This window comes from Ailuropoda melanoleuca, chromosome 1, assembly GCF_002007445.2.
Source record: "Ailuropoda melanoleuca isolate Jingjing chromosome 1, ASM200744v2, whole genome shotgun sequence".
Classification (NCBI taxonomy): Eukaryota; Metazoa; Chordata; class Mammalia; order Carnivora; family Ursidae; genus Ailuropoda; species Ailuropoda melanoleuca.
The window spans coordinates 67,695,896-67,714,441 of NC_048218.1; the positions used below are offsets into that span (position 1 = coordinate 67,695,896).

At 39.0% G+C, this 18,546-nt stretch overlaps 1 protein-coding gene across 1 annotated transcript in view; it reads left to right on the plus strand.

Annotated features, from left to right (window-relative positions):
* The first annotated feature begins 2,719 nt into the window (after positions 1 to 2,719).
* Positions 2,720 to 18,546, plus strand: part of RUBCN (rubicon autophagy regulator) — a 54,209-nt gene continuing 38,382 nt past the window's right edge. The window contains exon 1 of the mRNA XM_034670918.1: positions 2,720 to 3,003. Coding sequence (XP_034526809.1) covers positions 2,910 to 3,003 — 94 coding nt within the window. The 5' untranslated portion in view covers positions 2,720 to 2,909. The remainder of the gene's footprint in view (positions 3,004 to 18,546) is intronic.

Below are 18,546 nucleotides of genomic sequence, written 5' to 3' on the forward strand. Positions count from 1 at the left end.
AAAAATAAAAAACAGACTATTTCTTAAAACCAAATTTTGGCAAATTGGTAAATGCAAGGTGCTTTAAAAATCCATTATTTGAATAACTGATTCTTAAGTGAATTTAGCTTTTTGCCATTGGTACTCTAGGACTTATTATTGTTTGAATAAAACAAGAATCCTGGTGATCTTGAAAACAAAAACATTGATCAATATCAAACAAACTTCTTCAGGTTTTTTGACTTTTAAAATATTACTTCAGCAAGCAGTCCTAAGTAAGACCATTACATTTATGTGACTTACTGAAGCCTCATGCTAGATATTTTTGCATATTTGACAATTTTTGCATTTGGGTCTCAGAAGCACAATATTGGATTAATCACAAGCCTTGATTCATGATATACTCTCATCATTTTCCATTCATGGCCCACTTTAATTTGGTTAGTTAATTTATTTCATTTTTTTGGTTATTTTAAATAACCAATTATAGTTAGTTATGACATTGTAACTAGTTATTTTGAAAACTGTGCACCTACAAATCCACCACTCAAAACAAACGCTAGGATAGACAATAGACCTATGACCTAACAATTCCACTTCTAGGTATGTACCCAAGAGAAACCTTTGTTTATATACAAAAGGGCACATGTAAAAGAGTATTAATAGCAGCACTGTTTATAATAGCAAAACCCTGGAAACAACCCAAATGCCTATCAATGAAAGACGGCATGAATAAACTGGTGTATTCACACAATGAACTATTATATAGCAGTCAAAATCAATGAACTACAGTGACATACGATAATGTGACTAAATCTTACCAATGTAATATTAAGTAAAAAGCTAAGGCCCCAAAGATACAGTTCAATATCCTTTTTAAAAGTCAAAACACAAAAATTAAAAAAATAATTTCTAGGTATATAAATTGATACAAAGAAACTATATAAAAAGGGAAGCAGTGTAATCATAAAGCAGGGATTCAGGATAGGGCCATCTGGGGTGAGAGAAAGCAGAAGGATGGGACAGGGGGACACATGGCTAATGTAGATTGTTATCACATTTATTAACTGACATCTTTAAATGTGTGTAAACCCAGACTTGGGTGTAACTTTTCCCAGAACTTTTACTATAGAATTCTCTGAGACTTTCTACAACTTTAGTTCTAGAATTTCCTGATAAAGCAGACTTTCATGTAAATATGCTAACATCATGTGGCATTAATTTGGGATCATACCGTATGTCAAAAACTGAAGTTCATGCATTTTAGAGATAGAAGCGAAATCCCAATGATTAACACTGCTCCTTTCTAAAAAAGTATAACCCTTTAGTAGGAAAATACAAGAAAGTTTGAACGGAATATTTTTTATATAAATGGAAGCTGGAAATCATAACTTGTGTTAAAAAGCTCCTTCATTTCACTTTTAATTCACAAAAGTTTTCTCAAGTTTGAAAATTCCTGGAAGTCAAATATTATTTTGAATAGAGTAACTAGTTTTCCACAGAACTAACCTAGATACCCCCCCCTCACGGAATAGTACTGATTCTATTGCTTTACCATTGCACTAATCCCAACCTCCTTGTTCCCTACTTGCCCTAGTTCAGGCCTGAACTTGCAAACTAGTAACCCAAAGGCACATTTTGCCTACAGACAAACTCCTTTTTGGCCTGTGTAATGTTTACAACAACGACAACAGCAACAAAATGTTACCAATATTTAAAAACTGGAAGGTGTACTTAAAAATGCAGACTCCAGCTTCTATTGCAAAATCAGAATATCCGGGAACGCTAGGCCTATATGCCCATTTTGCAACATTCAATTATAGAAAAGGTAAGACCTCCCTTTTTGGATGAGCTTTCCAGTTCAGAGAGTTTCTGCCAGTCTGCTACAACTAGCTCACTTCACTCATTGGCATTACCTGCTTGGCCTCTATAGGGATTTCCAAGCTCCTCTCATATCTGTTCTTTCACTCTTGCCTCCAGCATGGTACACACCCCATTCCCTCTCCACATTGTCAAAAGTCGTTTTCTAAGCAGGTTTGGTCAAATCACTTCTTGATTTGCATATTCTTAACTTGCTCGTAATTGTTCCAAGGATAAAATCCAAAATCTTTAGAATGACACTTCATGATCCAGGGTGTTTGTTCACCAACACCATTCTGTTCCCCACCTCGTCCCAAGTTCTTACTACTGCTCAGAACCAGTACTTCCCAAACCAGCATGCTTCATTATGCCGGGGCCACTTTTTCCACTTTCTCTTCTCCTGGCTAATTCATACGTATCCTTAAAAACTCTGCTCTGACATCAGTTCTCCAGAAAACCTTCCCCAAAAGCCTTTTCCCTCCTCCTTTTCCTTTGTGATCCCAAAGCAACCCGTGCTCTTCAGTTTGTGAGCTCTTCATTTAAACGCTTGAGGTCCCCAAACATCACCGACAGCTGTTAAACCAGGGAAGGCTGAAGTGGGGTTAACGGTACGGGATTAAGACCGGCGTTATTTCCTAGTCTAGACTTGTGATCCCGTCGGGACCCAAGTGTGAAGCGTGACGGGAGTGTGTAAGGCTTCGCATCCTTATGCATTCCAGAGTATAACACTAATGTTCCCCGCCTAGTGTACGGCCGCGAGCACGCAGCCAGGGCCTGCATCCGCCGCGAGCGCAGCCTTGGATTGGGCAGGGCGGAGCATGCCGGGAGCGGCCGAGTCTTCGAAGTGCTTGCTGGGAATTGTAGTTCTTGGAGCCGGAAGTGGGGGTGGCAGGGATAGAAACCACAGCTGAGACTGCAATCACCGCGCCTGCTGTCAACCCGGGTGTAGTGCATCACCCTGAGCCCACCCACCGAGGGTGCCTCCTCTTTTCCCTGGGGCTTCGGGAGCCCTGAGGGACGAAGTGGCAGGGACGCCTCTCTTCAGAGAGGAGGCGACGTCGTAGCCCCGGATGCGGCCGGAGGGCGCGGGAATGGAGCTCGGCGGCTGCGAGGAGCGCCTGCCGGAGGAGAGCAGGTGGGCTAGGAAGGGCCCGGAGAGTCGGGGCAGATAGATGTACCCAACCACCGGAAGGGTTGGGAGGGCTCGGAGAGCACCGGGAGAAGTGTCGGGCTTGATGGACTTTAGGGCGACTGTTTTGGGCGACTTGTTTGGGAAGAAATTGTGAGAAGAGGGACTGGCAGGGCGTGGATAGGACGGACGAGGGAACGGGTTTAATGAGTGTGAGTAGAATATGCTGAGGGCAGGGGGAGCAGGAGAGGAGGTGGAATTGAGAGGTGCTTGGTGAGATTTTACAGGCCAGAGTCTGTAGATAGGAGTAGGGGACAAGGTTGATGGCCCGAGTGAAACTTGCGGTGACAGCATGTCGGACCAGTATTAAGATTGGTGGTGTAGGAATTTCTGGGCGCAAAGGTTAGGCATTATGACTGGCCTAGAAAGAAGCTTTGGCGGCGAGTGTGAGGAAGAAGACGAGAAAGGAGGGCCTGTGTATGAAAGTGGACGATTGTAATCGCCATGGTGTGGGGGAGGGGGCTTGCTAATGAAACTAGAAATTGTGTGCGTGTCTCTGTCAGAGTGGCAGGGTCTTTCTGTCATTTCCTTTTCATCTTCAAACCTTTCTCTCCTTCCCCACAATGCAATTAAGCAATTTCACATTTATTTATATGGAACTATTGTCATCTAGTTCATACCCTTTAGAAATGGAGGATTTAAGATTTTACAAACTACTTTGACTAAATGGTGACTTATTCTATGTATTGGTGCTTCCCATATTTAGAATTTGCTTCAGTGAGAAAACATCAGCAGGGGGAAATTAATGAGATATTGTGCCCAGGTGAAGACCTGGCTGTTTTTAAGTTTGACATGTCTTTTATCTACACTGTTAGCTTGTGGCCTGGTATACAAAATGTGAGCTGACAAGACTGGGTTCCTGCCTGAGATGTATGAATGATGAGTTCAGTGAAACTGAATGTCTTACTTCCCTTTTCCGCGTTTCAGTTTCTGCTTGTGTATATTTGGCTATTTGTTCTTCCTCCAGATGTCTGTGAAATGCTTCATGTGAAAGGTCCCATATAAATTTAAAAAAGTTTTTGGTTCATTTTTCTTTTCCTTTACCAGTTCACGTGAGAGAGGCTGGGTTGGAAATTCAAGTTCACATTTCCTCCCCATCTAGCTGGGTTAGTTATTTATTTAATGAATTTAAATAAACACTTATCACATGCCAGGCACTACTTAGGAGCCTTACAAGTATTAGTTTATTTACTACTCATGACAGCTGTATGAGACAGGTATTATTATTATCCCCATTTAATAGATGAGGAAGCTGAGACATGAACAGGATAAATAACTTGCCAAGTTCCTGCATTGAATCCTGGTGGAACTGGGATTCAAGCCCAGGCAATTTGGCTCCAGAGTCTGCACTTTTTATTCTTATGCTCTGCTGCCTCTCATTATGCTAATATACTGTGACAAAGAAATGTATAAGATAATGAATTTTATAGCATTCTTTGCCTATTATTCAGGCCAGTAGGACAGCTCCTTTGCAGGTTTATTTTTCACTCTATTATTTTTTCCATGCTTGCCTCTCTTTTTTTTTTTTTAAGATTTATTTATTCACCAGAGGGGGTGGGCAGGGGGAGGGGCAATGGGAGAGGGAGAGAATCCCAAGCAGACTCCCCACTGAGTGTGGAGCCCAACACTAGGCTCAATCCCACAACCTGAGTTGGTCGCTCAACCAACTGAGCCACCCAGATGCCCCTTTAATGCTTGCCTCTTAACCAAGCAACTCTAGTCAAAATTTAATTTCTGTAGTGGGACTATCCCCACAAGGTCACTGGTATTGTTGCTATAGCCTACTCTTTGTTGGTGACTGGTTAACTCAGAATGTGTTGTTTAATGAGGTTTCATGGCACCAAAGGCCTCCTTAGCTCCAAATAGATAACTGGCATATACGAATTTGTGCCTGAGAATTGAGGCATTGTGGCTGGGTCACTGCTAATCTAACTTTCTATCATCAATAAAATACCCAATTCAGAAAAAATCTTCACGGTGAGATAGCATCTTTTTTTAAAAAAGATTTTATTTACTTATTTATTGGAGAGAGTGAGAGCATGAGTGGGGAGGAGCAGAGAGAGAGGGACAAGCAGACTCTGGGCTGAGCAAGGTGCCCAATACAGGGCTCAATCCCATGACCCTGAGATCATGACCCAAGCTGAAATCAAGAGTCAGTTAACCGACTGAACACCCAGGCGTCCCAAGATGGCATCAGTTTGTTTTTTTTTTAAAGATTTTATTTATTTATTTGACAGAGATAGAGACAGCCAGCGAGAGAGGGAACACAAGCAGGGGGAGTGGTAGAAGAAGAAGCAGGCTCCCAGCAGAGGAGCCTGATGTGGGGCTCGATCCCATAACGCCAGGATCACGCCCTGAGCCGAAGGCGGACGCTTAACCACTGTGCCACCCAGGCGCCCCGGCATCAGTTTTATATATAAAGGGTGTGTGTGTGTGTGTGTGTGTATGTTTTATATATTTATATATATTTTGTATATAAAGGATAAACTTACCAATATACTTTCTGGAAGTGGTTGATGTAGTGAAATGTGCATAAGCTTTATAACCAAATACGCCTGCATTTGAATCCTATCTCTACTGCTTAATTTGGCTCATCCATCTGAGTGGGGAAAATAATGCCTTCCTGACTGGTAACTTGTAAGGTTTTGTTAAGATAATGCGCATGAAACTCTTCATGGAGTGCCTGATATGTGCTAAGTGCAAAAAATGTCTGCTCGCTGTCTCCTTCCCAGTTTTCTTGAAATAAGGTGGGAATGTGCTTTTCTGGTGGCTGTTCTCAATTGTACTGCTTGTTCTTCCTCCTTCCATGGCTCCTCTGAGTTCAACACATCGAGGATCAGAGTGTTAGCCTAGTTTTTCACTCTATCCTTGGAGTGTAGTTATTTCATAGGTTCATAGGTTCCCTTCATTTTCATCGAGCTAGTTATCACTCTAGCAAAATGCCATACTGCTTAGGGTTAATGCTTCTCTTTCTTTAGTTGGGGATTTAGTGCCAGTTGTTTGGAGATTGTCTGGTGAAACTACTAAACAATGAAAGGAATGGTTCTTCTAGCATTGCTCTGTCACCCTAGACTGCTTTGGGCTATGCAGTCTGAACTTGGAACCCAGCTCTATGAAGTTTTCCTGGTGCAGTGATCCAGATAGAGTCAAAAATTCAAGTATTAAAATACTTTTTAGTGTCTTCAAACTGAGCTCAATCCATTGGTTAAAGCCTTTTCATCTTCTTTTCTCTCTTTCAGTTAATAGCATTTTTCACTCAGCAAACCCAGAAGCCTCAAAGTGAAATTTGATACTTTGCTCTTCATTTCCCATATCCAGGCAGTTTCCTGGTCCTATGAATTTTGTTCCTGATTTTTCTCCCTCAAAACTTATTTTTTTTCTCCATTTCCAAATATATTTGCTTACATTACTAAAAAATCCAGGGAGTAGTATTGCTTCAGGCATGGCCAAATTAATGTAGGTGCTTAAACAAGAATTTGTTCTTATCCATGGGCTCCTCTTCCCTATGTGTTGGCTTCATTCTAAGGCCGACTTTTATACAGGATTACCCTAAGCAATCCCAACAAAAACAAAACAAAATAAAACAAAGCAATCTGAATAGATATAACAAAAACAAAAATTCGGAGGCTGGCTATTTTTGGATTGACCTGAGTTATGTTCCCCTTCTTATAATCAGGGTATGGAATATGCTGCTCAGTCAAGCCTAAATTACGTACCCAACCCTGGGTCCTGAGGCAAGGGTATACTTTCTTGGAACTTCATGGACCAGAGTAATTGGGAGAGGGTTGATTCCCCGGTGGAAAAGGAGAGTTCTGTTACCAGAAGAAAGGGACATGAATTCTGGGCATGGAATATATAAACAATATATTCATCGAGGACCCTTATTGTCTCTAATTGTGGACTATCTCAGTAGCCCCCTAACTGACCTTCCAATCTGAACTCTGGCCCCAATTCCAGAGAGCCTCCACACTGCCACCACCTTAATTTTTCGAAACCAAAGTTATTATAGTATTTTGCTCAAAAATGTTTAGTCTTTTCTTGTTGAAAAATAGAAAATAGTCAAAACTTGTCCCTGACATTTAATCTGTACTTTAATCCCTACGAAGTTCCCAGTTTCAAAACCATGGCATTCACTCACTCTTAACATGTTCTTCCTCACCACTCTCATTCTTGCTTCTCCACATTCTCTGCAGTCCCTCCTTCTTTGCCTGGGGCTATTAGTCATCTTTTAAATAATGCTCCTTTAGAAGGCATCCCTGACCTGCCCTTTTCCATCTCTCTTTGTAATACTTCTCTCTGCATAGCATAGTTATGTAAGTGCCCATTTCCCCCATTTCATTCTGAATACCTTGAGAGATGGGGACTCTTCCTCTTTAACCACCATAAGCTCACTGCCTAGCACAGTGCCTAACATAATTGACATTCAATGAGTATTTATTCAAGGAATGGAAACGTTAACAGTTTGGTCATGCCTCTTTTAGTTGGGCAGGTGCCAATGGTACTGTTGCCTTTGGAAGGGCCTCTTTTTCCCCTTTCTCCCTATTCATTTTCACTTTATTATATTTATCTGTGTTTTCTATTTTCTTCCCTTTCTTTCTCTTTTTTCTTTGACCAAGGTAGGGGTTGACAGTTTATGTAGAACTATTAGTAAAGCAGGAGGATCAAATAATTTTTGAGCAATCCATACTACTAGTCCAGTTATTAGTACACCTACCTCCATTGCCCACTGTCCCCCCTCCCCCCGCAACATACTCTTGAAGCTTTGTGTGGGGGATGCTATTGTCAGAGCCCAGGGGAGGGAGGCCTATCAGCAGACAGCGGAGACCCTAAGCTGAAGTTTTTCCCAGTCTATCCTCCCCCCAACTGGTCTCCTTTTTTTTTTTTTTTTTTAAGTTTTATCCATTTATTTTAGAGAGAGAGAGCACACAAGCAGACTGGAGGAGGGGCAGAGAGAGAGAGAGAGAATCCTGAAGCAGATGTCATGCTAAGTGTGGAGCCTGACATGGGGCTTGATTCCAGGATCCCGAGATCATGATCCGAGCCAAAACCAAGAGTTGGCTGCTTAACTGACTGTACCACCTTGGCACCCCTGTTCTGATTTTTATAGCTGCTTTATCACTTCTTTTATTTAATGGAATCTTTTTGTGTGTGTTTTGTAATCTTTCCTCCCTAAATTTCACCAACCTACCTGGGTGGTTATAGACCAGCTCTGTCCAACATAATAGCTACTAGCCACATATGGCAACTTAAGTTTAAATTAATGAAAATTAAATAAAATTTAAAATTTCAGTTCTTTAGTCACACTAACCAGATTTCAAGTGCTTGATGGCCACTGGGGCTAGGGGCTGCCATATTGGAAAGCACACATATAGAACATTTCCAGCACCATAGAAAGTTCAATTGAACAGTGCTGTTGTAGATTTAATTTTGAGTTTTTCAGGAAACAACTAGGTCATGCTTACATGTTTTTAGTTCCTCTACATCAGGCTCACTTGAAGTTTAACCCACACTTGATGAGAGGAGAGAAGGTTATTAAAGGAAATCATAAATTATTAGTGACTAAATAGGGACTTGAAAACTATCCTCAAAATTTGTAGGGCTATGAAATTCAAAGAAATCCTGCTAGATCGTAGGAGTGAGGTGACTGACTTTTTTTTTTCTTTTTTTACTGGAAAATAGCAGAATCCCATAATTTCTAAAAGATTCTAAGACAGTCTCCCTGTGAGCTTTCTCACTTGGATACTTTTGCGAAGAAAGCATTAAGAACCATAACGTCATTCCCTCACCCCCTAAAATACCATGACTTTATTTTTGCCTCCTCAAGAGTCCTTTGAGAGTTTTAAATTTTCCAAGTTTTTTTTCCCTCTTTGTTCTACTTTTGTTATTTGCTCACTGTCTTATTGCTTTCTGGCCAGAGAATATGCCTGTACTTCTGCTTTGGTGGATTGATTGATTTTTTTTTATTGTGTGTACCTTTGTACAAGGCTAGTTTTTATGAATGGCCTATGCTTAAAAAAAAGTGTTCTTTAGGAGGTAGCTTTCTAGATTTAAAGAACAACCTTATTATTATAATATTATTCAGCTCTTCTAATCACATTTTTACTTTTGGTTTTCATTATCTGAAAATTAGTCTCCCATTACCATTGTTTTTTTTTTTCTATTTTCATTTTGTTAAGATTTTATTTTTAAGTAATCTCTACATCCAAGGTGACACTTGAACCCACAGCCCTGAGATCAAGAATCTCATGCTCCACTGACTGAGCCAGCCAGGTGCCCCTCAGTTTTCTTTTTATATGTATATAATTTATATATATATAATTTTTAAAAAGATTTATTTATTTATTTTAGGGAGAGAGAGAGAGAGAGAGAGTGTGTGTGTGTGTGTGTGTGTGTGTGAGTGCACAGGATGGGGAGGAGCAGAGGGGGGGAGAGAGAGAGAATCTCAAGCCAACTCCTTGCTGAGCGAAGAGTAGAGCCCAACGCAGGGCTGGATCTCATGACCCTGAGATCATGACCTGAGTTGAAATCAAGAGTCGTCCACTTACCCGACTGAGCCACCCAGGGGCCCTTATTTTATATATTTGAGGCCATGTTTTTAGATACATCAAATTAGAACTATATCTTCATTATGGCTTCTTTGTCTTTTTAAATGATTCTTGCCTTGAATGCAACCTTGTTGAATATCATAATTTCTGCTTACCTTTTTGCTTGATTGGCTGTTTTGTTTTAAATAGTTGAGTTTATTTCATTGACTTTTATTTTTATTTCATATCTGTTTTATCTTAATTCTGTCATCTTTTAAAAATGATTTTTTTATAATGTTCTTTTGCTTTTTCTTTGCCTCAGTGATATTTAAGATAATCTAGTTTTAGTTGGAATGAGGATTAGCTTTTACTTTAAAATAGGATCCCTAAAACTGGAGGCAGTGGAAGCACTGTCTTTCCTCCTGTGCCTTTGCTATCGAAGGGTTGGTGTGTGCCTCCTTTTCCTTGCTTGTAAAGCCTTCTGCTACCCAGACAATGTAAAATGTGACTGTAAGATAATGAGATTGGCTTTCTTCTATGACTCATGAAATTAACTTTATTGTTTTGCAATAAAACCTTCTATGTTTCTACCATTCTGTTAAGTAAGCAGGTTTGAGTCTCTGTTATATACAAGGTACCTCCAAATCTGAGAAAGTCTTCCTAGCTTTCCTGCTTAAGCAAGAGTACCCTGAGTGTGATCAGGCCTTCGAATCTATGCTTACTAAGAGGTGATTTGACCCTGGTTGAAAATCAGTTGAGATATTCTTTAGATGCAGAGCATAGTGACAAGTCTTAATTTGTGTTGCAGACTGTCCATTCCCGATGGTTTTTGGCAGATTTTTCTCTGAGGCAGAATGGGTAAGAAGACTTTATTCAGGTACCCCTTCTGATGTTGTTGGATTTATTATATGTATGCAGTGGAAATTCAAAGAGAGAAAAGGACAGAGAAAAGAGAAGAAATAGTATTATCTACCCTATGATGGTGCTTTCTGTAGATTATCAATTACACTGGGGGAACTGAAGCTTAAAGAATTTAAATGGCTTACCCAAGGAAGCATAGCTAGGATTCAAATTCAGATTGGCCTGACTGTGAACCTTGTTCTCTTTGTGCTGCATGACATTTTCTTCCTCCTTGTTATTACAGCACATAAGGCATAGAAAAGACACGGTCTCTGTCCTCAAGGAAATAAACCACATACAGTAATAATTAAATGGCATTTTTTTTTAAGGATAATCAGGAGCAATGGTATATTGACAGCATATATTATGGGGTTTCTAACAAAAGGGTTAGAGCTGCTCAGATTATTTAGAACTTCTTAGGAGAAGGTTGAACTAGAGCTGAACCTGAATCCCTGAATGAGACAAGCAAGAGAAGCATTCTAAGTGGCAAAGTCTGCATAAATAAAATCAAGTAGGTATGAGGTTGGCATGTTTATAATAGAGTGTGGTAGGAAGAGAGACTATTTTCAAATTGAGGAGTCCTGAGAGGGAAAGTTCGTATTTAGATTGGGGCTATATAATGGAGACTTTTTGAACTCCATGCCAAGGAGTTTGTACATCATCACTAGTTAGGTTTCTACAAGGGATTTTCCTTTTGGTAAATCTGCTCATTGTTGACATTCAGTAAATTTGATATCATTCAAGTGTAGTGTGATTGGTGAGGCATTTGTTGAATAAATTTGAAGTTACAGGTATGCCTAGGAGTACTACTTATTTCCCCCTAGACATTAAGATTCTGCTGTCAGCCATTAAGGAGATGGGACTAGCCAATGGTTGGGTTCTCCTAGGTGCCCCGGAGCTGAGAGACTATAGTAAAGTCAAGCATGTTTTTTATATAAACATTATTTACTTAAAAACATCCTAAATATTTAACTGCGTACTCTACAAGTTAATACTATATAATTAAAACCAGAAAATATGGAGCCAGATAAGAAGAAAATTAAACAAATTAAATGTGGTAGTCTCTTGTTACTTAAGCATTACCAATAATAATTTCACTTAACTATGTTTTCCTCTACTTTAAAGAAGGAACCTATCACTTCTTTTCAGGGAGTTCTTTTTGGTATTAAAAGTCCCAGGTGTTTGCCTGACCACTGACCACAGTCTTTCAGCATAAGATGCCCTTGACACTTCGGGATTTAAAAAATCCTTGATGGTACTTTCCAGCCTCTTTTTTGCTAACTTTGTTCAGATTCGTGATCTTTAATTAATTGCTAGAACTGTTTAGGAAGGGCTAAACAGGGACGCCTGGTTGGCTCAGTCGGTTGAGCATCTGCCTTCAGCTCAGGTCATGATCCCAGGGTCCTGGGAACGAGTCCCGTTATCAGGCTCCCTGCTTGGCGGGGAGCCTGCTTCTGCCTTTGCCTGCCGCTTGCTTGCTTGTCTGTGCTCGTGTGTTCTCTCTCTCTCTCTCTGACAAATAAATAAATAAAATCTTTAAAAATAAAAAAAATTTAAAAAAGGGAAGACTAAACAGTTTCTCTCCTCTGTATTTCCCTCATAGAACCAGAGGTAACCATTATTATGTATTTCCATTTCTCTCAGTATTTTTATGTTGAGATCATAAATACAATTTTATATTCTGCCTTTTATACCTAAATATATCATTAACTTTGGAAACTTTTCCTAATCAAAAATTTTAATGGTTTCACGATGTTCCATCATTACGATATCACATACCTTTCTTCACATTTCAGGGATCAAATCAAAATCTGACTTGGGACAACCTGACCTTCAGTCTTGATTTCAGACAGATACCACAATTCATTGCAGATAAGTGGCATACTGTGGAGGAGGTATGCCAATAGGTTGAAGCTATTTCCATGTCCTTCCTTTTTTTTTTTTTTTTTTAAAGATTTTATTTATTTATTTCACAGAGAGAGAGACAGCCAGCGAGAGAGGGAACACAAGCAGGGGGAGTGGGAGAGGAAGAAGCAGGCTTCCCAGCGGAGGACCCTGATGTGGGGCTCGATCCCAGAATGCTGGGATCACGCCCTGAGCCAAAGGCAGACGCTTAACGACTGAGCCACCCAGGCGCCCCTCCATGTCCTTCCTAAAAAGGTCACTGGGGATCCAAGATATGCCCATATATCTTTCTTGGATTGAATCTCACTTTACAATTAATTATTATGTATTTATTATTTGTCATATATTTCACTTATTTTTCGTGATTATGTATTAGTTATATGGCATAGCAGTTTTTATTTATTTATTTTTAATGTTTTTATTTAAATTCCAGTTGTTTGTTTTTTTTTTAGATTATTTATTTATTTATTTATTTGACAGCAAGAGAGACAGCCAGCGAGAGAGGGAACACAAGCAGGGGGAGTGGGAGAGAAGAAGCAGGCTCCCAGCAGAGGAGCCGGATGCGGGGCTCGAACCCAGAACGCTGGGATCACGCCCTGAGCTGAAGGCAGACGCTTAACGACTGAGCCACCCAGGCGCCCCTAAATTCCAGTTACTTACATAGTGTAATATTAGTTTCAGGTGTACAATATAGTGATTTGACACTTCCATATATCACCTGGGCAATAACACTGGTTTTTAAAAAATAATATTGGTGGGGCATCTGGGTGGCTCAGTTGGTTAAGTGTCCAGATCTTGATTTCGGCTCAGGTCATGATCTCAGGGTCGTGGCATCCAGCCCTGCACCAGCTCTGTGCTGGGTGTAAAGCCTGCTTAGGATTCTTTCTTCCTCTCATTCTGTACCTCCCCTCCCCTTGCATGTGCATGCATTCTCTTTCTCTCTCTGAAATGAAAAAAATACATAAATAACTGTTGCTTGTAACTTTCCTGTTTTCACCTGGAGAGTCACTTTTTAAAAAAAATTACAGTATAGTTAACATACAGTGTTATTTTAATTTCAAGAATACAATATAGTGATTGGACAATTCTATGGGTTACTCAGTGCTCATCATGATAAGTGCACTCTTAATTCCCATCATTTATTTCTTCCATTCCCTCCACTCACCTCCCCTCTGGTAACCATCAGCTTGTTCTCAGTTAAGAGTCTGTTTTTTGATTTGTCTCTTTTTGTTGTTGTTTGTTTTGTTTCTCAGATTCCACATACAAGTGAAATCATACGGTATTTGTCTTTCTCTTCCTGACTTATTTCACTTAGTGTTATACTCTCTAGATCCGTCATGTTATCACAAATGGCAAGATTTTATTAATTTATAGCTAATATTCCATTGTGTGTGTATATAACCATATCTTCCGTATCCATTCATCTATCAATGGACACTTGAGCTGCTTCCATAATTTGGCTATTGTAGATAATGCTGCAATAAACATAGGGTTGCATATATCTTTTCAAATTAGTGTTTTCATATTACCCAAAGGATATGGGTAGTGGAATTACTGGATTTTTGCTTTTGTTTCCCTTGCCTCAGGAGACATATTTAGGAAAAATACTGCTACAGCTGATGTCAGAGAAGTTATTGCCTGTGCTCTTTTCTAGGATTTTTATGGTTGGTCCATAATCCATTTTGAGCTTATTTTGTATACATGTAAAGTGATCCAGTTTCATTCTTTTAAAGCATGTAGCTGTCCAGTTTTTACAACACCATTTTTTGAAGAGACTTTTTCCAATTACATCTTCTTGCCTCCTTTGTCATAGATTAATTAACCATATAATCGTGGGTTTATTTCTGGGCTCTCCATTCTGTTCTCTTGACGTACATGCCTGTTTTTGTGCGTTGTACCATACTGCTTTGATTACTTCAGCTTTGTAGTGTATCTTGAAATCTGGGATTGTGATACTTCCAGTTTTGTTCTTCTTTTTCAAGATTGCTTTGGCCATTTGTGGTCTTTCCCTGAAATTTTTAGGATTATTTGTTTTAGTTCTGTGAAGAATGCTGTTGATACTTTGCTAGGGATTGCATTAAATCTGTAGGTTGCTCTGGGTGGTATGGACATTTTAACAGTATTTGTTCTTCCAATCCATGAGCATGGAATATCTTTCCATTTGTTTGTGTTGTCTTAATTTCTTTCATCAGTATTTTATAGTTTTCAGAATACACATCTTTCACCTACTTTGTTAGGTTATTACTAGGTATTTTATTATTTCGGTGTAATTGTAAATAGGATTGTTTTCTTAATTTCTCTTCCTGCTACTTCATTATTAGTATATAGAAATGCAATGAATTTCTGTATATAGATTTTGTATCCTGTGATCTTACTGAATTCATATATCACTTCTAGTAGTATTTTGGTGGAATCTTTAGGGTTTTCTATAAATAGTATCATGTCATCTGCAAATATGGAAAGTTTAACTCCCCCCCTTTTTTAAACCAATTTGGATGCCTTTTATTTCTTTTTGTTGTCTGATTGCTGTGGCTAGGACTTCCAGTACTATGTTGAATAGAAGTGATGAGATTGGACATCCTTGTCTTGTTCCTGATCTTAGGAGAAAAGCTCTATGATGTTCTTTGTGGGTTTTTCATATGTGGCCTCTGTAATGTTGAGATGTGTTCCCTCTAAGCCTACTTTGTTGAGGGTTTTTGTAATGAATGGGTGTTGTACTTTGTCAAATGCTTTTTCTGCATCTATTGAAATGATCATGTAGTTTTTTAAATTCTTCCTCTTGTTGATGTGGTGTACCACAGTGATTGATTTGTGAATATTGAACCACCCCTGGATCCCAGAAATAAATCCCACTTGATCCATGGTGAATGATTATTTTAATATATTGTTGTTTGGTTTGCTAATATTTTGTTGAGATTTTTGTATCCATGTTCATCAGAGATATTGGCCTGTAGTTCTCTTTTTTTTGTAGTGTATCTGGTTTTAGTATTAGGGTAATGCTGGCCCCTTGAGTGTTACTTCTGATTGTGACTTGGCAAGCTTGAGACTGAGCTGGCACTTAGGAAAACTTTTTCCTTGAATAACCTTATTTGAATTGCTTAAGCAATTTCTGTTCCTCTTTAAAGGAGGAATGAAGTCAAAATCCTCCCAAAAGAAAGTAGGTAGGACTTTATTCTGAGGTTGTTGATGAAAATGATTCAGGTAGTGATGGATTACACTGTCCCTTGCCACTCAGGCCTGGTTCTTCCTTGGCACAGGGTGAGATGCTTAGAAGGACTTGCTTTTTAATTTATGGTGGTTAAGGGAGAGCACTGTGTGCACTTGCAGAAGTGGCTCTGCAAAGGACTACTTTGAACCTAATATACTTCAAAGTCCTTACCTTTGGCCAGATAAAGGTTACATATGAATCCAAGGTGATACTATTCAAATAATTGTTACCAAACAGGTTTAACCCAAGAAAGACTGATCTTACTTGCTGCAAATGTGGTTCAAGAATGCAGAGGCGTATCTGATTTCTCATGGTGATCTGTTTACTTGCATCTAAGATTCAGGTATGACTAGATCAACCCAACCACTGTGTGTGGGCTTCAACTGAATTTAGCGTTTCTACTCTCTGAAAGTGGTAACTGTGTCATCTACTTTTGTTTGAGAATATATCAAATATAAATGATTTGGTATATCTTAGAATAAGAGCCACATTCTTTTGCAGCTTGATATCTTAGGGACACTATAGTATAGGGAAGGAAAGTTCCTTAGCTTTGTCCAGAAGTAGGTAGTAGATCTGAATGCTCAGGTTTCTAGGATCTCAGTACTCTTTATATAATTTTGGAATCACAGCCTTAGGTAGGATGATGCGGTACTTGGTGTCTGCTTTCAGAATTTATCATGATGTTCTTTGACAGTTAACCTTGTAAGATCAAGAATAAATCAGAAATATTGCTCAGCCATCAAAAGATTGAAATCTTGCCATTTGCAATGACGTGGATAGAACTAGAAGGTATTATGCTAAGCAAAATAAGTCCGTGAAAGACAAATACCATATGATTTCACTCATATGTGGAATTTAAGAAACAAAACAGAGGATTATAGGGGAAGGGAAGGAAAAATAAAAGAAGATGAAAACAGAGATGGAGGCAAATCATAAAAGATGCTGAAGTCTAGGAAACAAACTGAGGGTGGCTGGAGGGGAGGGGGTAGGGGGATGGGTTAATGGGGTGATGGACATTAGGAGGGCACTTGATGTAATGAGCACTTGGTGTTACATGGAACTGGTAAATCAGTAAATTCTACCCCTGAAACTAATAATACAGTGTATGTTAACTAAATTGAATTTAGATAAACATTTTTTAAAAAAGGATAAATCAGAACATAGATATGCAAAGTCACTTTAGTAAGCAAACTGCTCTCAGACCTGCAAGACATACCTGTTGGAATGTGAAAACTGTCAATCTGAACAGGCCAGGTTAACCCTAAGGAAGCATAGGAAATGGAGAATCACTGAAGCAAAAGTTGGCAGTCAACTGGCCTGTGATGGCAGTTTCTCACAGTATAACAATAAATGGCATTTTAATGTCCATTTAAGTCCTGTGTGCATCTTAGTTATCTTGAGATATCTCTAAAGACTGGTATGGAAATAGAACAGGGCAGTGGCCAACAAGTACGTGGAGAGGTGCTCAGCGTCATTAATGATCTGGGAAATGCAAGTCAAACTGCAATGAGTTATCACCTCACACCTGTTAGAAGGGCTGTCATCAAAAAGATGAGCGATAACAACTGTTGGTGAGAATGTAGAGAAAAGGGAACCCTTGTGCACTTTTGGTGGGAATAGAGTGGTGCAGCCACTGTAGAAAACAGTATGGAGATTCCTCAAAAATTAAAAATAGAAATACTATATGATCCAGCAATTTCACTCCTGGGTATATAACCAAAGGAAACAAAAACAGGATGCTGAAGAGATATCTGTACCCCGGTGTTCACTGCAGCATTATTCATAATTATAATAGAAACAACCTTAGTATCCACTGAAGATGAGTGGATTAAAAAAAAAGTGACACACACACACACACATACACACACACACAGGAATATTATTCAGCCCTTAAAAAGGAAATCCTGCCATTTGTGAACACATGGATGGACCTTGAGAGCATTATGTTAAGTGAAATAAGTCAGTCAGAAAGACAAATACTGCATGCTCTCACTTATATGTGGAGTCTAAAAAATCAAACTCATAGAAACAGAGAATAGATTGATTGGTATTTGCTAGAGGTGGGGGTGTGGGGAATGAGGGATATGGGTGAAGGTGGTCCAAAGGTACAAACTTCCAGTAATAAGATACGTAAATTCTGGGGATGTAATGTATAGCATGGGTGGCTATAGTTAACAATACTGTGTTGTATATTTGAAAGTTGCTAAGAGAGTAGATCTAAATGTTCTCATCACAAGAAAAATTTTGTAAATATGCTAGGTGTTGAATGTTAACTAATTTTATTGTGGTAATCATTTTATAATACATATGTATATCAAGTCATTATGTTGTACACCTTAAAGTAATATGTCAATTATATCTCAGTAAAATTGGGGAAGAAAGAGATGGAGCAAGTGAGTTTGGTGACTCGAATGTTGAATGGTGTAAGGTTAAGAAAGCCTGATGTCTCCCAGTTTGAATAAATTCTTGGTTTTAAGGACTTGAGAGCAGAAGACCAGGTTGAGATTCATCTGGCTTTCTCTTTTTAGATGACACTCCTATACTGGACCTAGCTTCATTAATTTTATTTTATTTGTCTTTACTGTACTCATCCACTTTTAAAAATGACTCAGAAAATGTACAAATAAGTTAGTTTTGAATACTGATAGAAAGGATTCCAATTCAGCACACTTCTATCCCTATAGGTATTTAAATGATTTAAGATAGTATGGTGGAAGTTCCCTGAAAAAAATTATTCCCATGACTATCCTTGAAAAGTATAAAGAGTAGTAAGTATTCTAATAAGAAGTGGAAGGGCAAGGTAGAGTGTGCAGTACAACAATTTTCAGACTTTTCCTCTCAGCACTTCAGATGGTTCCGAAGAATAAGCCAAGAGTTGACTGATTTGGGGGGCATGTCCCAAAGTCGCTCAATGCAAACGAAACATTTTTGTCTTAATTTTAGCTTAAAAAACTATGGGTGATTTGTATAGTGAATATAGT